This window comes from Globicephala melas, chromosome 8 (genome assembly GCF_963455315.2).
Source record: "Globicephala melas chromosome 8, mGloMel1.2, whole genome shotgun sequence".
Classification (NCBI taxonomy): domain Eukaryota; kingdom Metazoa; phylum Chordata; class Mammalia; order Artiodactyla; family Delphinidae; genus Globicephala; species Globicephala melas.
The window spans coordinates 13,376,473-13,398,596 of record NC_083321.1 but is presented as its reverse complement, the minus strand read 5'-3'; the positions used below and the strand labels follow the sequence as shown (position 1 = coordinate 13,398,596).

Sequence of the window (22,124 nt, the reverse complement as noted above, 5' to 3'; positions counted from 1 at the left end):
ACACGGGCCTCTCACTGTTGGGGCCTCTCCCGCTGCAGAGCACAGGCTCCGGACGCACAGGCTCAGCGGCCATGGCTCACGGGCCCAGCCGCTCCGCGGCATGTGGGATCTTCCCGGACCAGGCACGAACCCGTGTCCCCTGCATCGGCAGGCGGACTCTCAACCACTGTGCCACCAGGGAAGCCCAGCAATTTTGATCAGAACTGTGTCTTCTTACTCAAGTACTAAGTTTAGATCAGTAAAGTTAGAATTTTTATAATGTTTATCTTATAAACTATCACTAATTCATTAAATATTTATTGAATACCAAGTATATGTATTGAGTATATGTAGCCAGGCACTGTGCTGGCAGGCAAATTAAAGTTGCTTTTTAAGGTCTAAAATATCTAGCAAAGCTCAATGGCACCTCCCCCCAACCCAATTTTTAAAAAAAATTTCATAGAAGTGATACAGATCAGAAGGAATACAGTTTCCATGGAGAAATATAAAAGACTTTTTAATACTAAGAGTTAGTAATAAACCTGAAAATCAATATACTTTTAAAAACTGTTTTTATTGATGTAACACTGGTTCATAACATTATCTAAGATTCATGTGTACCACATTATAATTCGATTTCTGTATACACTATAGCGTGCTCACCACCAAAAGTCTAGTTTTCATCCGTCACCATACAATTGACTTCCTTTACCCATTTTGCCCCCTGCCAATCAAAAATCAAGATATTTTAATAGCTATAAAGCTAAAGTTCACTTTTATATATATTGTCAAAAAGACAGTTTATAAGTAGCTAAGGAAAATAAAGCTGAACCACACTAACGTGCTTGATATCAAACACTGTATATAATGTAATTTTAAGGGGAGACAAATACCCCAAACTATAAAGCACTAGAGACATTCTTTAAGCTGCATACCAAAATGTCACAAAGCCAGAATCAGAATTCAAACTAAATGGTCAGGTAATCATCTAACTATAAATTTAGTAAATTAAAATGTACTTTAAAGATTGTTTTCTAGCTTGAAAAATTATAATACAGAAGTATAAAATATTCTAAGTAACACAAAACTGACCAAAAGCTAATCAATACACTCGATACCATACACACACAGAGATATTATATAGTAAGTAATGATTACTATAAACATAATGATTATAATTTTACTCCAATTTGTGATTTACACGTTTAAGGGTTTTAAAGACCCTCCTTATTTTTATTTCCCTGGTAACAAGCTAGTCATGATTTATTTTTATTTGGTAGTGTCTTATTTTTTTCAGTTGAGTTCTCTGAAATTATTTTTAATGCTATGAGTAAGCAAGCTCCAAATACCATAACTAAGTGAGGTTTGATGTTTGCTTCAATATAAAACTGACACATGACTACAGACTATTAGGAGACTCTCAAAAGTCAATCCAGGGAATCAAATGATCAGTGGCTAGCAAGTTAAACCCTAAAGTTCACTACGGTCAATATTCAGGATGCTGAGCCATTTTAAGTAATACAGATGAGATTTAGAGGCCAACTGACAGATGCCAGAATTAAAGAAAACATCGCAATTTGTTAAAACTGTTAGCAAACTTGATTGCTTCCAAATTTATGTTCAACGAATGTCTCTAGTCAGAGTTTCTTATAATAAACTGATATATCACCAACAGTGTAACCTATATAAGATGTCTCAAGTATATAAGTAAACTACTTTTTAAAATAGAAAAACACCATAAAATACACTTTATATATTAATCTCACTTCCGGTTTTATATTGTCTTTCCTGCTCTCATTTTTACTCTGTTCTGGTTATCACAAGTTATACTTCATACTGTTATACTGTATATAATATTTTAAGAGCAAAGCAAGATATAAGTAAATAAGTAATAGGCAAATCAATTGAACTAAGTACTTTAGGTCAAGTGCCTGATTTTCTACATAAAGCTAGTGAATTTAGTTACAACTGACATTTTTATTGAAATGTTGTAAGGAGTTATGCTCAGTATTAACAAAACTTAGTGAGAAATTTACTTTCCCCATATATATAAAGATCTGTGCCAAAAAGCTGTTTTAAAGCATAAAGCAAACTAGCCTGCCATTCTTGATAACGTTGTTGATTTGTATCAAAAAAAGGAGTGTTACTTACGTGTCCTGCATATTGTCCGAATTTCTTCCTTAGCCCAACAGCCAGGCCAGTAAGACATTTTGCTGCCAGAGCCACCAACATGACATTGGTGTCCTTTCCAACAACCTACAGAGGGTGGAAAGAAAGGAAAACAAAAGAGTCACAGCCCCATAGAAGGGAACTGAAAATTTATTCTTAAAAGAACTCTGAAAGCTATTATGTAATGAATAGCCAACTTTGTTTCCTACAAAAGAGGAAAGATTCTTCCTTGACAATATGAAATTTGGGAGCTTCCCTTCATTATGTTTAGTCTCCTATCTTAAAGTTCTACCGGTAAAATATACATAAAACCAGGTCAAATCGCTAACGCTCCATTTGTGGTAGTATGGGCTGTCAGCATTGCACAACTGTGCAGGAGGTGACTCTGATAATGGCAGAGAAGCTGGAGGCCTGCTGACTTTGCTTTGGGACAGGGAAAGCCAAAAGACGGTGTATCTCCAAAAGACACCACAGAGTAGCAGCTCTAAAATTTATACCCAAGAAACACCAGTAGAAACTGTTGTAGGTACCTTCAAGAAGCTGATGGGATGTAAACTATTATATATAGGATGGATAAATAACAAGGTCCTACTGTATAGCACAGGGAACTATACTATATTCAATATCCTGTGATAAACCATAATGGAAAAGAATATTAAAAAAAAGAATGTCTATATGTGTATAACTGAGTCACTTTGCTGTACAGCAGAGATTGGCACAGCACTGTAAATCAACTATACTTCAATAAAAAAATTAAATAAAAAAAAAAAGAAGCTGATGTGGACTCTAAATTGCAAATGCCATTGCAACCATTCCTCTGAGGGAGCTTCTGGCCTTGCAGCTGCCATTTTAGTTATGTAGTGATCATCAGACTTGTATTCAGAGTCTCTTAGCAGAGTCTCCTCCAGCAATGTTTATACTACCACCCTCCGACAGCATACCCTACAAGGCCCAGAACTTATCAAAAGTCATAGATAGTAGCTGCATTTGTGTCAATCTAGCAAGACAGTGACTATGCCTCAGTTCCTTCCTAATGAGATTTTACTTTGGTATACTGCTCAAGTCAGAAGGTGTTAAAAAGCTGCTTTACTTTTAAGCGCTCCCAAACCCTTGTTTTTTCACTCTTTTCCCAGGTAGAAGTAATGCTTCCATTCTATTTTGGACTTTATCCCTAAGATCTGGTATTTCATAAGCAGAACACTTCATTCCAGATTCCCTGAATTAAAGAACCCCTAATGCATAGCATTCAACGAAGTTCTATTTGGCACCTACATATATTCCCTAAGTGCTGAGGAGTAAGGGTTAAAAGACTAACATTTATTAAAAACAACTTCAAAAACTAAAAACAGAACTACCATATGACCCAGCAATCCCATTACTGGGTATATACCCAAAGAAAACCATAATTCAAAAAGACACATGCACCCCAATGTTCACAGCAGCACTAATTACAATAGCCAGGACATGGAAGCAACCTAAATGTCCATCAGCAGAGGAATGGATAAAGAAAATGTGGTATATATATATATACATATATACATATATACACACACACACACACACACACACACACACTGGAATATTACTCAGCCATAAAAAGGAACAAAACTGAATCATTTGTAGAGACATGGATGGACACAGAGAGAGTCATACAGAGTAAAGTAAGCCAGAAAGAGAAAAACAAATATTGTATATTAACGCATACATGTGGAATCTAGAAAAATGGTACAGATGATCTTACCTGCAAAGCAGAAATAGGGACACAGATGTAGAAAACAAATGTATGGATACCAAGGGGGAAGGTGGGGTGGGGTGGGAGGAACTGGGAGATTGGGATTGACACATATACACTATTGATACTATGTATAAAATAGATAACTAATGAGAATATACTGTATAGCACACGGAACTCTACTTAATGCACTGCGGTGAACTAAATGGGAAAGAAATCCAAAAAAGAGGGGATATATGTATATGTATAGCTGATTCATTTTGCTGTACAGCAGAAACTAACACAACATTGTAAGGCAACTATACCCCAATAAAAAATTTAAAACATTAGATGCCAAAATTTTATAGGTGCTTTATAATCCTTATTTTAATTTTCACTCAAACCCTATAAAGCAGGTACTATTACTATCTCAATTTTGTGGATTTCAAGAATTAAATAGAGGACTTCCCTGGTGACGCAGTGGTTAAGAATCCGCCTGCCAATGCAGGGGACACGAGTTCAAGCCCTGGTCCAGGAAGATCCCACATGCCACGGAGCAACTAAGCCCGTGAGCCACACCTACTGAGCCTGTGCGCCACAACTACTGAAACCTACGTGCCTAAAGCCTGTGCTCCATAGCAAGAGAAGCCACCGCACTGAGAAGACTGCACTGCAACGAACGGTAGCCCCAGCTCGCCGCGACTAGAGAAAGCCTGCGTGCAGCAACGAAGACCCAACAAAGGCAAAAATAAATAAATTTATTTTTAAAAAAATAGAGATTAACATGCTCAAGGTCACAGAGCTAGCCAACGGCAGTGCTGTGATTCAAACCTAGGTCTGCTTTGACTCCAAAGCTTTTGCTCTCTTTACTAAAGCATATTCTCCCTGTAAACTCATGGCAAATTCATTTTCCTTATGAGAAGATGAGATCAGGGTCCTAATAAACATTTTGTTAAATCTGTAATTACTATAAATCTATGGAGTAAAAATTCTATTCAGTTTTGTATTGAACACATTATTGGTATTTGTAAACGTCTGGATTATTTTTCCTTACCAAAGCATCTCAGGTATTATTTACATGCTAGACTTTATATTTAACATCTAAATGTATATTCTAGGAATGGTCATCAAAAACATGCCAGGCCCCATTCCAAGAGGTCCTAGTTCAATGAATTTGTGATGGGATTTGGATATCAGTATTTTAATACAGCTCAAAAGGTGATTTTGTTATACTGCCCCAGTTAAAGGCCATCATTCAATCCCATCCTTAAGAGACTACCTCTAGGGCTTCCCTGGTGGTGCAGTGGTTGAGAGTCCGCCTGCCGATGCAGGGGACATGGGTTTGTACCCCGGTCTGGGAAGATCCCACATGCTGCGGAGCGGCTGGGCCCGTGAGCCGTGGCTGCTGAGCCTGCGCGTCCAGAGCCTGTGCTCCGCATCGGGAGAGGCCACAACAGTGAGAGGCCCGCGTATCGCAAAAAAAAAAGAAAAAAGAGACTACCTCTAGAGACTTCCCTGGTGGCGCAGTGGTTAAGAATCTGCCTGCCAATATAGGGCACATGGGTTTGAGCCCTGGTCTGGGAAGATCCCACATGCCGTGGAGCAACTATGCTTGTGCACCGCAACTACTGAGCTTGTGCTCTAGAGCCCGAGAGCCACAACTACTGAGCCCGCGTGCTGCAACTACTGAAGCCCGCTAGAGCCTGTGCTCTGCAACAAGAGAAGCCACGGCAATGAGAAGCCCGCGCACTGCAAGGCAGAGTAGCCCGACTGCCACAACTAGAGAAAGGCTGTGCACAGCAACGACGACCCAACGCAGCCAAAAATAAATTTAAAAATTTTTAAAAAAGAAGACGTTCTTAATTAAAAAAAAAAGAGAGAGAGACTACCTCTAAAGTTACCATTAGATCAATACCCAGTGGAAGTTGAATCTCAGACACTGATGATCCTAATGTAAAGTTTTGAAGAGGATCTTGTGAACCTATTATAGTTCAGGATATAATAGAAGATTGAATGAATTTATTGGTGAGCGATGAACCAGGCATCTATTACAATATCTGCATATTAACACTCACTGTCACACATCTCAGTTTGATTAAACAAGTTGTTCTTAACTGAGAAATGGGAGTGGTGGGGGGACTTCCCTGGTGGTCCAATGGTTAAGACTCCGCACTCCCAATGCAGGGGGCACGGGTTCCTAAGATCCCGCATGCCGTGCCGTGTGGCCAAAACAAGCAAACAAACAAACAAAAAACAAAACGGGAGTGGGGAATATGGAAAAGTGTTTATTTTTAAGAAAAACAGTGTATGTGGGAGGACTCTATTCCAACGTTGAGGAAAAACTCAGCAACTCTGTTCTAGAGCTGGGAATGAAAGCTTTAGCTCACAATGTTAATTTAACCTAAATAATGGGAAATATTCTGTAATTAAAAGTGCTGTCACTTCTCCCATAAATCTAGGCCTACAATGTGATTTTAAGTAATAATTAGTATTTAACTTTAACTAGTAGTGTAAGCCACTAAACAGTAATCAAAACAAAAACACTGTTAACCAAACAAACAAACCAAAAACCCCCCAAAACCCATCATGATTGTGTTTAGAAAACTATAATGAATACAAGAAAAAGAAAGACCAAGAAAGACCAAGTGAAAAAGTGTTAATAACACAGAGAAAGTCAATGGAGATTATATAATAAAACACCTTGAAAACCCACATCTTAAAGATGAAAAAATATATATATACCAACCAATATCCATAGGTAATTGACAAAGTCAAAGAAGCTATCTGAGGGGTGGGAGGGAGGGAGAAAAGGAATCTTATAAAGAACTATAACCCGTGAGAACAAGAAAGCCATCAAAATATGCTAGGTCAGGTGACAACTTAGAAGAAGACAGTTTATGAAATAACTTCAGGAATATCATAAGGAATTTCAAAATGAATAGTTTTTTACTATTTGCGTTAAAGGGTAAAATTGGGAAATTAGTAAGATTACTTCATAAAGACACTAGAGAGAAGAAACTATTTACGGAAGGAAGAGGGATGGGTCTACAAAGACCAACACAGGTGAATATAATATGAATATGGCGTGGAGAGTGGGTGGGGGAAGGAAGGATTGGGAGTTTGGGATTAGTAGATACAAATTAGTATATATAGGATGGATAAACAACAAGGTCCTACTGTATAGCACGGGAAACTATATTCCATTTCCTGGGATAAACCATAAAGGAAAAGAATATGAAAAAGAACATATATAGGGCTTCCCTGGTGGCAGAGTGGTTAAGAACCCACCTGCCAATGCAGGGGACACAAGTTCGAAACCTGGTCTGGAAAGATCCCATATGCCTTGGAGCAACTAAGCCCGTGTGCCACAACTACTGAGCCCTCATGCTACAACTACTGAAGTCCGAGCGCCTAGAGTCCGTGCTCCACAACAAGAGAAGCCATCGCAATGAAAAGCATATGCATCGCAACGAAGAGTAGCCCCCGCTCACCACAACTAGAGAAAGCCCACGCACAGCAACGAAGACTCAACACAGCCAATAAATAAATAAATAAAAATTAAAAAAACAGGGCTTCCCTGGTGGCGCAGTGGTTGAGAGTCCGCCTGCCGATGCGGGGGACACGGGTTTGTGCCCTGGTCCGGGAAGATCCCACATGCCGTGGAGCAGCTGGGCCCGTGAGCCATGGCCGCTGAGCCGGCGCGTCCGGAGCCTGTGCTCCGCAACGGGAGAGGCCACAACAGTGAGAGGCCCGTGTACCGCAATAGATAAATAAATAAATAATTAAAAAACATAAAAACAGTAAACTGATTTAAAAAACCAAAACAAAATGTTGGACTTCCCTGGAGGCACAGTGGTTAAGAATCCGCCTGCCAATGCAGGGGACATGGCTTCGATCCCTGGTCCTGGAAGCTCCCACATACCGCAGAGCAACTAAGCCCATGCACCACAACAACTGAGCCTGCGCTTTAGAGCCCACGAGCCACAACTACTGAAGCCCGTGTGCCACAACTACTGAAGCCCATGCTCCTAGAGCTCGTGCTCTGCAACAAGAGAAGCCACCTCCATGGGAAGCACATGCACCGCAACGAAGAGTAGCCCCTACTCGTTGCAACTAGAGAAAGCCAGCACGCAGCAATGAAGACCCAACACAGCCAAAAATAAAAAAACAAACAAAAAACCAAAAAACCCCCACAAAATGTCATGTTAATTTACATTGACATTAACTTTTCATTATTTTAAATATTTTAGCCACAAAATTAAGTTTCTTTTTACTTGTTTGTTGCCTTTGATTGGTTGCCCCCACTCCACCATGTAAAGAGGGAAAGTGCCTCCTGCTACCCTAAGATCTCACAGAAATCCACTGTCTATGTCTACCCAAATATAAAGACCCATAATCTTCTCTGTATAGAATACAGACAGAGCTTATATTCATAGTCACAATGCCAATGGAAATCACAGAACAGTCTTCATTTGAAAATATAATATCCTAAGAAAATGCATGTAGAGAACATCAACTATTAACATTCCTGATTCCAATTAACATTCCTGATCATTACATAGGGAAAAATAAAAGCTTTTATTTGAGCCATTGAGAATTCAGTGCAATATGTTTCCATAAGATTCCTGATAAAAATTATATGCTAGAACTTACAGAAAATCTGAAGCTCTCTTCAAGGCCACTAGAATCTCATTTCCCTTACCACCTTCTACCCTTCCTTTTTCCTCCCAGGCTCCAGGTTGGCAAAATGTTTTCCCTGGGGCAATTCCCTTTTAATTACAGTCAGTCCTCCATAACTGCAGATATGGAGGGCCAACAGTATTCATTGTACTATGCCTTTTTATACAAGGAACTTGAACAGATTTAGTATAGGTGGGAGCTCCTGGAACACCCCCCCTCCCCCCATCGGGGATACCAAGAGACGACTGTAGTCTTGCCTGGGTCTTTGGCTCTTCAAGATTGAAGACTGATGAACAACGATTTTGACAAATAATATCCCTGTCTCCAAATCCTACTTGGAGGAAAGCAAAGGAAGGGTGACTGTGAGAAGATATGGTCCATCCTCATTATTTATGGATTTCATATTTGTGAATTCATCCACACATTAAAATTAACTTATAAGTCCCAAATCAATAATTGAGGCACTTTCCTGGTCACTCACAGACAAGCACAGAGCTAGGAAAAATCTATGTTGCCGGATGTGCACATTCCCAGCTGAGGTGAACAATGCAATACTCTGCCTTCTTCTTTCAGCTCTCAGACTGTACCCAAGTATCTTTCTCGTAGTCTATTTACTGCCTTGGTTTTTTGCATTTTTGTGCTTTTGATTGGGGCTTTCACTGTTTAAAATGGCCCCGAAGTGTACTGCTGAAGTGTTGTCTGGTGTTCCTATGTGCAAAAGTGCTGTGATGTCCCTTTCGGAGAAAATAAATGTGTGAGGTAGGCTTTGTTCAGGCACGAGTTATATTTCTGTTGGCTGTGAGTTCAATGTTAATGGATCAATAATACATACTGAATAAGATGTCTTCAAACAGAATAAAACAAGGTTATGCATTGATCGGTTGATGAAAATGTGACCAGAGGGTTGCAGGACCTTAACGCTGTATCTTCCCTTGGAGCAATGGTTCAGCATTTGCTAATTCAGTGTCTGTGGTGACTTTACAGAACATAAGTACTATGAATAATGAGAATTACTCTTATATACACATATAATTAAAGAGTAACCTCCTCCCTCCACCATGCTAATCCTCTGCAATTTCAGGCTGAAGAAGCAAACAAAACATTTTCATCCTTGCTATATTCAAGAAAATGTCTTCAGGGACTTCCCTGGTGGTGCAGTGGTTAAGAATCTGCCTGCCAAGGCAGGGGACATGGGTTCGAGCCCTGTTCTGGGAAGATCCCACATGCTGCGGAGCAACTAAGCCTGTGTGCCACAACTACTGAGCCTGCACTCTAAAGCCCATGAGCCACAACTACTGAGCCTGTGTGCCACAACTACTGAAGCCCGTGTGCCTAGAGCCTGCGCTCTATACAACAAGAGAAGCCACCGCAATGAGAATCCTGTGCACTGCAATGAAGAGTAGCCCCCGCTGGCCACAAACTAGAGAAAGTCCACACGCAGCAACGAAGACTCAACGCAGCCACAAATAAATTAATTAAATGAGTAAATTTTTAAAAAAAAGTTTGTTATTAAGCTCTATAACTACATCCACAATTGTCTGATCTATACTTTCAGACTTTATGAAAAGTCAGTACATACAAAAATATACACCCCAGCATTCAACTTGTTTGGACCTAAGCAATAACAAAGGAGTATTTCCTAAAATATTTCTTTCTTATTTAGTACTTACCTGCTTTATAATTGACCACATATCCCCAGATCCTGTACTTTACATGCTGATATAATACAAGGTGGTATCCCTTGCTATCTAATGAAAAACACTCTTCATATTTAATATTTGTCCCATTAAATAGAGCCAATTTAAAAAGCTCATTCTGTAGAATTATAAAACTAGAATATCTGGTTCTAGATCAGCAAGATTCTCTATTTCTTGACATTTGTACAAGCTACCAAACAGCATATTTAAAGTCAAAGTGATAATAAACAAAGATTGAAAACCAATCCCTCTAAACTAGCCTAGGACAGTCATTTTAAATAATCCTTAAAAAAATGTATGCCTATAATTCAAAAACCATCAATAGTGTTCCCTAAATGGCAATGCAACTGTGGTAAAAAAAAGATTGACTGATGAAGAAAAACTCAATGGCCTGGTCTGCTGTTGGGATACCAATGCTGAAACTCCTCACATTTACCTTCTTCAAAGCTTTTACTAAATCTGCATAATCGCCTGCTTCCAGTTTGGGGTTTTTCACTAGTACTTCTACAGCTTCCAGGGCTTCTTTTCTTTCTTGCCATTTTTTTGCCTCCTACAAGACACAATATGAGTCACTTGTAGAACAGAAAATAAGAGCGCAAAATAAAAGTCTATTTCTTGCATGCTACTAATTCAAAGATATATATCTTTTGTTTTCAGAAACTTTCTAAAGCTAGTCAGAAATCAAAATTACAAAACTGTGTAGCCAATCACAATGTTTTGCTCATATACATAAAATTTTGTTCATATATTAAAAGTATTTTTGTAACATTTCATAACCCTAATGTTCTACAATAAGTAAACAGAATGAAATGCCATAGACTTTTCCTTCTCATTTTCTGGGTAAACTTTAAGCAAGTGTTAAACAGAAAACATTAATAGAAAGCATTTCTAGCATATCTCACAGCGGCACATCTACAGGAGAGAGGAATTTCCATATTGATAACATTAGAAAGACCAGAAAAGAACAAACATATAACCAACAACCAATACTGTTCTAATCCTGGATATTAGTTTTCCAGATTGTAGGTATAATGCTAATTTTTTGTTTTGTGTATATAAAGTACAATATGCTTCACTAGAATTCGAATATCCACTGTTGGAGAGAACTGGGGATAAAAACAAGATGACAAACCCATCACCCTGAAGGAATTACAATTCAATTCAATTTATCAAATATTTATTTGTTAATCAGAAGACAACAGGATACTCAAGGAGCTGATAGCAGAGGTAGGATGATCTTCAATAAATAACTATCAGGTCATGACGACTGTGACAGGAGAAGTACAAGCTGCTTTGGTAATACAACAAGAGGACTTAGCCCAGTTTAGGCTTTCAGGTACAATCTCCCCCAAGAAGTGATGCTTAAGGTGGGATCTAGACAATGAAGAGTTATTATGAGGTAAATGGGGGGAGGAGAATGTTATAGGCAGAAAGAACAGCATATTAAGGCCTAGAGTTTAGGGGGGAAAAAAAGTTTGGCACATTTGATGCCAGGAGAAATTCAGTATGACTGGAGCATGGAGAGTGAGAGGAATTAGAGATGTGGCTGGAAGGTAAGTGGGGACCTCAAAGGTACCATAAATCACACCTCAATGGCTACAGTATGATTTCAGACATCATCTTAAAACCCATGGAAGCCATTGAAGGATTTTAATGAGGCAATACTATGGGAAGATTTCCATTTTCAAAAATGACACCTCTAATTATATTGTGAAATATGATGGGAAGGAGGCAAGAGCAGACAGGGTATCTTGTAAGAAGATTATAGCAGCATACAAGGCAAGAGCTGATGGTAGTGGCTGGGATAAAACTTTCTCAATTGGGGATAATTTTGTCTCTTGGGGTACATTTGGCAAAGTCTGGAGACATTTTTGACTGTCATGACTTGGAGGAATGGTATTACTAATATCTGATCGGTAAAGGCCAGTGATGCTGCTAAACATACAACAACGCCCATGCAATTCCCCAAGCAAAGAAATATCTGGCAAAAAAATGTCAACAGTGCCAAGGTCAAGAAAGCCTGGGGTAGGGGGGAAAAAAAAAAAGAAGTAACCCCGGGGTAGAGAAAGCAATCCTGGGGATGGAGAAAGGGGGATGAATTTGAGAGATATTTAAAGGTAAAAACCAGACAGACAATGAGGAAAAGATATAAGTCAAGAATAATGTTCAGGTTTCTGGCAAGAAGTAAAAAGAAGGACTAAAGTAGGTACATATACAAAGTAGTATGGGAACAAAGAAGAAACAACTGACTCACTTTATTAGGGAAGATACGGGGTGGAAGAGGGTGCACCAGGAAAAGGGCTCAGAAGAGCACTCTAATTATATTCAAGTAATTATTTAAAATGAAATAAACGAAAGAAGTCTACCATTACTTACAATTTTGTCATAAAAGTCTTTGGGAAGTTTGGAAAGAATTTCTACTGCTTCCAAAAGCTCATAAGCATCTATCTGTGGTACCTCATCACCATCGTCACCACCTTCCAGGAGGAAAACAAACAAAACAACCCTTAAAAATGGATGAAATGGGGACTTCCCTGGAAGTCCAGTGGTTAAGACTTGGCCTTCCAATGCAGGGGGTGGGCATGGGTTCAATCCCTGGTCGGGGAGCTAATATCCTGCATGCCACGCAGTGTGGCCAAAAAAAAAAAAAAAAAAGAAATAGTTTTACTTATTAAACAGTTATCAGCTGTCCTTTCACACCCCTGATGAAATCTTGATACAGGAGGGATCAGAATTATTAATCCTACAAACCACAGGATTGTATGTATTTTATTAAACAGCAATCCTATAAAATGCACCTCGTGAACACAGGTTACTGTGACAGGGCCAGTTCTTGTTAATTTTTATAGAAACCAGCGTTGAAAAGTGGCTTACCTCCCTCAGCATCTCCACCAGCAGACTGCTGCTGTTCCAATTTAGCTTCTAGTTCTTGCTGGGAACGCAAAAACCTACTTGGTTTAGGAGCACCTGTTGGCAGTTTGACCCATTCTTCTTCTAGTTCTTTCAACTGCAAATATCATAAAATATTTAAAAAACATATCTATATGTCTGCCATTAGAGAATATATTTATATTTACTAATAGATCAGAACCCAATTTCTTATTTATGTGGCTCTAATAAGGCAAACAAGAAAAGATAAATTTAAATTGTGCACATTTTGTAGTATGAGTCAAATTGATGTATATCTACTATACTGAAGATATATGACTAAGCACTTAGAAGAATAAAATCCACTTTTTAAGACACTCTCATTATTTCATGAATTCACATATATTTGCAACAAATAATGTCTCTAAAACCAACTGAAATATAAAAAATAGAATGCATTTTGTCTAAACAGATATTAAGTCCTGCCACCCAAAAGTATTATAAAAGGATCTTATAGGACTTCCCTGGTGGCATAGTGGTTAAGAATCTGCCTGCCAACGCAGGTGACACAGGTTCCAGCCCTGGTCCGGGAAGATCCCACACGCCGCGGAGCCACAACTACTGAGCCTGCACTCTAGAGCCCGTGAGCCACAACTAATGAGCCTGCACTCTAGAGCCTGTGAGCCACAACTACTGAGCCTGCGTGCCACAACTACTGAAGCCCGCGTGCCTAGAGCCCGTGCTCTGTCATAAGAGAAACCACCGCAAAAAGAAGCCTGTGCACCGCAACAAAGACCCAACACAGCCAAAGATAAATAAATAAATAAAGTAATTAATAATTAAAAAAAGGATCTTATAAACTGCTATAGATTCAACACTAACCTACTGGCATTGGTGAATGCATAGTATTTAATTTGAGAGGACATAGTAACCGTAGAAACAGGTATGCTCAGAAAAAAATGATTTCAAAATTAAGAATGAAAAATAATTATTTGTAAGGACAGAATATCAACAACAATGACAGGAAGGAAATATCTTCATATTAACCTTATACAAAGACAACCAAAAAACTTTGTGCCTCACCTGGACAGAGTTTATACTTTGTAATGGGGGTCTCAGAGCATCTCGAATCCATCTATAAATCTCCACAGCAATTAGTTTGGCTTCATCTCGAACAGCCTTCTCTCGAGACTCAAAGAGTTTTGGCAACACTTTGATAATTGGCTTCAGTAAGATGATTTTGGAACCAAATTCACTAGAAGTAAAAATTGGGAAAAAAACTGTCACCATGCAATATGCTTTGGTAAAGTGTTAGCCTGAATTCACTCAAACATAGTTCTATATCTATATATAATAGAGACATATAGGTTGAGTTTTTTTAGGGAAGAAGAAAAAAAAAACTTATAGCAACATCTGTATTTAGATGCCATTCTTCCAAGAATATTATTTAATGTCCAGAGCCCAAAATAATATTGCCATTTAAAAACTTTCTGGGTAACCAGTCTAGGAATTACTCAAATCTAAAATGGATCAACACTTGTGTAACATCTTAAATACATATGTATGTACATTAAGTTTAAAATAGAAACAAATCAATTTATAAATATTTAGATGAGTGAAATCGACTTTTAATAAGCTTGCTTATTTATTTATTTATTTAGCCTGTGCCGGGTCTTAGTTGCAGCACACGGGATCTTCGGTGCCACATGCGGGATCTTTAGTTGCAGCATGTGGACTTCGTAGTTGCGATACGCGGACTCAGTTGTGGCATGCATGCGGGATCTAGTTCCCCAACCAGAGTTCGAACCTAGGCTCCCTGCATTGGAAGCATGGAGTCTTACCCATTGGATCACCAGGGAAGTCCCTTAATAAGCTTTTATTAGCTCTTCTATGTAATTACGGGGATTCACTCCACTTGATAGATCACCAATCCTGGCAGTGTGTCTTTCATTCCTGACTCGAAGCTATCACACTATAACTTCAGGCAACTTAAATCTCTCTTTGCTTCAGTTTTCCATGGGGAAAACAGTTGCATTCTGACTTCTTAAAAAGGCAGTATAGGGCTTCCCTGGTGGCACAGTGGTTGAGAGTCCACCTGCCGATGCAAGGGACGCGGGTTCGTGCCCCGATCCGGGAAGATCCCACATGCCGCGGAGCGGCTGAGCCCGTGAGCCATGGCCACTGAGCCTGCATGTCCGGAGCCTGTGCTCCGCAACAGGAGAGGCCACAACAGTGAAAGGCCCCCGTACCGCAAAAAAAAAAAAAAAAAAAAAAGGCAGTATAGGGACTTCCCTGGTGGCACAATGGTTAAGAATCTGTTTGCCAATGCAGGGGACGCAGGTCTGAGCCCTGGTCCAGGAAGATCTCACATGCCGCAGAGCAACTAAGCCCGTGCACCACAACTACTGAGCCCGCATGCCACAACTACTGAAGCCCGCGAGCCTAGAGCCCGTGCTCCGCAACAAGAGAAGCCACCAAAATGAGAAGCCCTCGCACCAACAAAGAGTAGCCCGTTTACTGCAACTAAAGCCCGTACGCAGCAACAAAGACCCAACGCAGCCAAAAATAAAATAAAAATAAATACATTTATAAAAAACTAAAATAAAAAGGCAGTATATTTAACATTATATATCTGTCACATATCATATTTTTAAGTTCCCAACTTAAAAATATAGCTTTCTGACTCACTGCTAACATTTCTGAATAACAAATTCTGGAGCAAGAGAGATTCAGTTATGAAAGAAGATTGACATTCTGTAGTAGGATCCATATATACTATTTATCTATTATCTAATGTACACAAATGCAACAAAATGTTTCAGTAATAGCTACTGACACACTCTAACAGGTTAAAGAAGGAGACTGAAAATACTTTCCCTAGAAAGTGATATTTAACAAGACACCAGTTTGTGTAAATGGTTCAAATATAGCCATCATAGCATGAAAATAAACCAGATGATCTTCAATATTTCCTTTAAAATCTTCTATTTTAATAGAAAAAAAAATTCTAACTTGGTTCAGCAGACCTTTAAGACTAAAGGAAAAATAAGAACTTATAGCGACGATAAACCATTCTGTTTAGGAATACTCATCACAGTGTCTGAAGAACCTAACATTTGGGATCTCTTAAACTTCCTTTACATTACTACTGTTTCATCTGATTTTTGTTTATTTGTTTCACTATCCTGGCCTAGTTCTGAAAGATATTTAAAAAAAAAACAGATGGAGCAGGTCCAAATGGAAAATAGATACCTTAACAATACAAAACCTAATCTTGATATTACACATATTACTAGAGGGGGAAAAGTTCTAAAAACTTGTTTTAGGGGCCACAGATCATTTTTGGTCTCCTGAAGCTACCACTAACATACATAGCTTGAGGAAGCTCTGGAACCAAGGACTGAACAGTTCCTGAAGGTCCCAGAGAGCTATCTAGTAGTTCTACTATAGATTCTGAGATGCCTTAGGACAAATAAAGAACCATACAAGGATGGGACTAAACAACAACATCTATAAGGAAGACATAAAAGACAATATACCTAACTTGTCCTTTTTCTACCCTTATTCTCCCAGTCAGCTTAAAAATGAAATAGCCAGAGTTCACAGAACTCCAGATTAGAAACTTCTAATTTTAAGGTAGAATATAGTATAATATATATTTTTATTAAGAAACTCATTACTAACGACAGATCTATTAAGACAAGCACCAATTTGACAATGCAGTCAATTCACTAAATTTCTAAGACAACAGAATGAACACACTATTTACTACTCATAAAAATACATGCCTTCTACACTAGAATAGGCTAGGGATGAGGAAAATTTTATCACAAAAGAATCTAAGTGAAAGTCAAATTTTATATAAGAACATTATGAACCAAGCGAAAGACAAAGTTTACTGACATAAATTGAAGACAGTTTAACAAAATTTAAGAATTTTGATACTTTCATGTAAGATAAACACCAAAGGAAGCGTATTCTCCAAGAAGTAGGTCATATACAAAATCACAAGAGAGGTGAGTTGGGATGATCTTCACACCCACACGTCACACATTCAGGATTTCACTAGAGCTGCTTTCTAAAGTATCTCATGTGGAAGTATTGGGGACAGGATATCAGATTAGAAGGACTGCCAAATCAGAACAAACCAGTGTTTTGTCTAATTCAGATTTCCATAGAAAATTACAGCCACTTGTTCCTGAAAGAGATCCCATTCATGAAAAACTTCACTGCCAAACAACACTTAATTCTAGGGTTGAAAATAACTTATTACATAAGAGTAAAAGTTATTTTCTATTTCTGTTGCTATGCTTCTATTTAAAGGCGTATAGCATTTGCTTCTATTTTATTTTAAAAAACACCTAAACAAAGGTTTACTTCAGCCAATGTTTCAAGGTACATAAATTTATGCCTGAGGATAACAAGAGAAACAGAGCTCCTTACCCTGAGGAGTGCTTTTCCATGAAAAAGTTAATTCATAATCTGAGAAAAGGTCAGAAATATCCCCCGCTCATCTTTATTAGAAAGAGATTTAGGGACTTCCCTGGTGGCGCAGTGGTTAAGAATTCACCTGCCAGTGCAGGGGACATGGGTTCGATCCCTGGTCCGGGAAGATCCCACGTGCCGTGGAGCAACTAAGCCCGTGCACCACAACTACCGAGCCTGCACTCTAGAGCCCATGAGCCACAACTACTGAGTCTATGTGCCACAACTACTGAAGCCCACGCACCTAGAGCCCGTGCTCCACCGCAAGAGAAGCCACCAAAATGAGAAGTCCACACACCACAATGAAGAGTAGCCCCCACTTGCCGCAACTAGAGAAAGCCCGCACGCAGCAACAAAGACCCAACACAGCCAAAAATAAATAAATAAATAAATTTATAAAAGAAAAAAAAGAAAGAGATTTAGATAAAATAACTATGCAACACACTTAAAGGCTAAAATTACTGAATACAAAGTGTCACACTTGAGGAATGGCTTTAGCTTTTCCAGGTCACTTTTCTGGTTGGTATGGTCTGCCAAGTCAAGCCCAACAGCTTTCATTTCTGTTTAAACCAGGAACCCAAACTCAATTGAGATATTCTAGTTAACAGAACTAAAGCAAAAAGAAAAGGTTTTACCTTAAGGCTTTCCTCAGTGTCTCTATACAGGCCACTATGATCTTGGGGTTCTTATTGTCCAGGCCTTTCAGGAGCTCTTCTTGCACAGCCTCTCCTTTCTCAATCTCTATGTACATTAGACAAATCTCAATGCCTAGCTCCTTGGCTTTGGCCTTGGGTTGGTTGAACACTTTACTCACAACACCTGATACAACTTCCCCTGTGGTTCTGTAATATAGATTATAAACAACAACAACCATACACATAAAAACACACTTTAGTAGAAAGAGCCGGAAAAGGTCATGGAAAGTGGGGGAAACAAATACTTTTTTAAAAATGCTGAGAAATAAAGTAAATGAGACTCTAAAAACTTTATGTTCAAGTAAAACAGAAACAAACTCACACACTTAGAGAATGAACTTAGGGTTATTGCGGGGAAGGGATAGCCAGGGAGGTTGGGGTCGACATGTACACACTGCTGTATTTAAATAACCAACAAGGACCTACTGTATAGCACAGGGAACTCTGCTCAATGTTATATGGCAGCCTGGATGGGAGGTGAGTTTGGGGGAGAATGGATATATGTATATCAATGGCTGAGTCCCTCCGCTGTTCACCTGAAACTACCACAACATTGTTAATCGGCTATATTCCAGTATAAAATAAAAAGTTAAAAAAAATTATGTTCAAGAACATGAAAAAAAAAACTTATGCAAACCATAAGAGGTTAAGACATGTCACAACAGACAATGACACAGAACCATAGTTTCTATTTATACATATAGGAAATTTAAACAAGAAAGCAAAAATCCCTTGAAATCTCACTACCCAGAGAAAACTACTTTCAACTTTATGGTATCCATCCTTTTAGACTTTTCTATATGCAGAGATAGACAGACACAGACACATTTTATAAAAATAAGATTACAGAGTTCTTACTTTTTTGGAAAATTTTTGAAAGTCATTTTAAACACTTTTTAGGACAAGAGAATTTCTTCACAGAGGGAATGGATATGTACCTTTAATAACAAAAGGCTGTTCCTGACTCCTTGGCAAGGCTTTACAGTAGCTTTATTGCTTTGAGTTTCTTCTAAATTAAATAAAACCTGTACTACTGGAAAGGAGAGAAACTGAGTGGGTTGGAATTACATGCAGCATTTGTCAAAAAAGTTTCTAGTATCAGAAGAAAAATGAAATTAAAAAAGCAATGGTCTCACTGATGGCAAGGGGAACTCATTGATGCTGGTTAACAAAACTGTCAAATTAATGACTGTCTTTCTTGGTATAATTTTTGAGGTGAGTCAAGTACAGTCTGCCCTCCATATTGGTGGGTTCCTTATCCATGGGTTCCTCATCTGCAGATTCAACCAAACTTGTATCAAAAATATTTGGGAAGGGCTTCCCTGGTGGCGCAGTGGTTGAGAGTCTGCCTGCCAATGCAGGGGACACGGGTTCGTGCCCCAGTCCGGGAAGATCCCACATGCCGCGGAGCGGCTGGGCCCGTGAGCCATGGCTGCTAAGCCTGCGCGTCTGGAGCCCATGCTCTGCAATGGGAGAGGCCACAACAGTGAGAAGCCCGCATAACGCAAAAAAAAAAAAAAAAATATTTGGGAAAAAAAATTCCAGAAAGTTCCAAAAAGCAAAACTTGAATTTGCCATGCAGCCAACAACTATTTACACATTATTTATATTGTAGTTACAATTATTTACACAGCATTTACATTGTGTTAGGTATTGAGAGTAACCTAGAAATGAGTTACAGTATACAGGAGAGTGTATGTAGGTTATATGCAAATACTAGGCCATTTTACGTGAGGGACTTGAGCTTCTGTAGATTTTGCTATCCTAGGGTGTAGGGGTGGGGACTTTTGTCCTGGAACCAATTCCCATGCAGATACCTAGGGATGTGTATATATATTTCTTGTGCAATTAGGTCAAGGGTCCCCATTGTTTTTTTGTTTTTTGTATGGAGGGCTCCTTTCAATGACATAAAGACTAGTATTAGAAAAGTCAGGTTTATCAGGTATGGGAGACTGGGGTGACTGGAAACCTCTATCATCCAATAAGCTGGGAGTTATAGAGGTTATTTAGTTCGCATTACCTCTCCTAAGAGATAAAAATGCCTAATGACCATAGGGAGAAAGATGTGATTCTAAGATCACCTAGCCTGGAACCATTGTAGAAAAAGATTTAAGTAATGCCCAAATGTTTTCAGTGAAATTTTGACGTCTTTGCTAACCACCTCAGTTTCTTCTAAAAGTTACAAAAGATTTTCCCCCTTGGAGTAATTCTCATACAAAAGCCTCAAAAGGAAAAGCACTTGCTCATCAAACTTTAAGGTAAAAACTCAAGATCTGATTTCCAATTTGCTCCTCTCTAAAGATCTCTTGTACCATTTAGACTTCTGAGAGCAGATAAAGACTGAAATGAAAAACAAGTGTCAAGGAGCTATGAAAGTTAAGAAATGAATATCCTCTAAAAGTGCTAATAACTAAGCACAGTGATCCATAAATATACATAAATTAATCCATGTAGCACGAGACAGGGGTTTTTACCAGAATAGTTGGAAAGAAACTACTTACTTTCCTGCTACATGGGCATTTTCAACATAAACAAGTGCAGCTTCTAATCCTTTCAACTGAACCACTGCATTGGAATCAGTCACAAATTTTTTGATCAATCCTAAAAATTTGGACCATTCTGGGCTCTTTTCATCCTTTATTTTCTGGAAGATCTTCAGGGCCTCTTCATACCCACTTAACCTTGCTTTCCACAGCTAAAAGAAAAGTATTTTGAAACAAAACAAAATTTAATGACATTATTATCTACCATTGGGGTTGGGGGGTGGAATGACTACCTTATACTAGGTAATTTGAACAAAGGACCCCAGACTAGAAACAAAAACGGAGTTTAAGAAATCCAGATAGCTTTTTTATTTTTAAAGATTAGCTAACAAACTTTTTCTTATAAGTGTTTAATATTTATGATATTCTGTCAAGGCCTTCTAGAATTCATAAACAGGCCACTATAAACGTATCCCACTTTGTATTCAAGTATTAGTCATTACTTCTTTGTAACATGACATTAAAGATGTAACAATTCAAACATGAGAAATTTTCCTGCTGAAACTGCCCAATCTCCAAAGTAGGCTGTTTCTCCAGTTGTATTGTGTAATCATCAGGCAGCCTTATACTACACTATACAGTATAACTGCTGACATAACAAGCCAATGACACTGAAATTTGAGTTCCAGAAAAGTCTTACCTTGTGTTCACATTTCTGATCAACTGGCAGTTTCACCCACTCACTGTCATCTCCCATTGTGCTTCCAGTTTCTTCTTAGAATTAAGAGTAATTCCTGGTCAGACAAAAATCGGTATCTATTAACTCTAGCAACCAAGCTGTCTCTTAAAGACAAAAAGATTTTTCTGAGACTATTATTTTAGCATGTGTAAACCAACAAAAGTAAAAAATCTCATTCTTTGGTCAAATGCCCATTTAATTCCATTAATAGAACATTTAAAAAGTAAACGAAAAAAGTTAATAAAAATTCTAAATGAGGGATTCCCTGGTGGCACAGTGGTTAAGAATCCGCCTGCCAATGCAGGGGACACAGGTTCAAGCCCTGGTCCGGGAAGATCCCACATGCTGTGGAGCAACTAAGCCCGTGCGCCACAACTACTGAGCCTGCGCTCTAGAGCCCATAAGCCACAAATACTGAAGCCCGTGTGCCTAGAGCCTGTGCTCCGCAACAAGAGAAGCCACCGCAATGAGAAGCCCGCACACCGCAACAAAGACCCAACGTAGCCAAAAATAAATAAATTTATTTTTTAAAAAAATGTAATCTATGTTAGCTGTAGAAAATCTGGAAAGTATAGAAAATATATAAGGAAGGAAAGCATTAAAATACAATTTCACTAT

The 22,124-nt window shown here is 38.7% G+C and overlaps 1 protein-coding gene across 3 annotated transcripts in view; it reads right to left on the bottom strand.

Annotated features, from left to right (window-relative positions):
• Positions 1-22,124, bottom strand: part of CKAP5 (cytoskeleton associated protein 5) — a 106,866-nt gene that overhangs the window by 50,111 nt on the left and 34,631 nt on the right. For all 3 annotated transcript variants that reach the window (XM_060303245.2, XM_030864525.3, XM_060303246.2), the window contains exons 2-9: positions 21,468-21,561; positions 20,786-20,979; positions 18,225-18,431; positions 14,188-14,359; positions 13,111-13,243; positions 12,613-12,713; positions 10,673-10,786; positions 2,131-2,235 (exon numbers count right to left, since the gene is read on the bottom strand). In XM_060303245.2, the coding sequence (XP_060159228.1) occupies positions 2,131-2,235; positions 10,673-10,786; positions 12,613-12,713; positions 13,111-13,243; positions 14,188-14,359; positions 18,225-18,431; positions 20,786-20,979; positions 21,468-21,524 (1,083 nt within the window). In that variant the 5' untranslated portion in view covers positions 21,525-21,561. The remainder of the gene's footprint in view (positions 1-2,130; positions 2,236-10,672; positions 10,787-12,612; positions 12,714-13,110; positions 13,244-14,187; positions 14,360-18,224; positions 18,432-20,785; positions 20,980-21,467; positions 21,562-22,124) is intronic.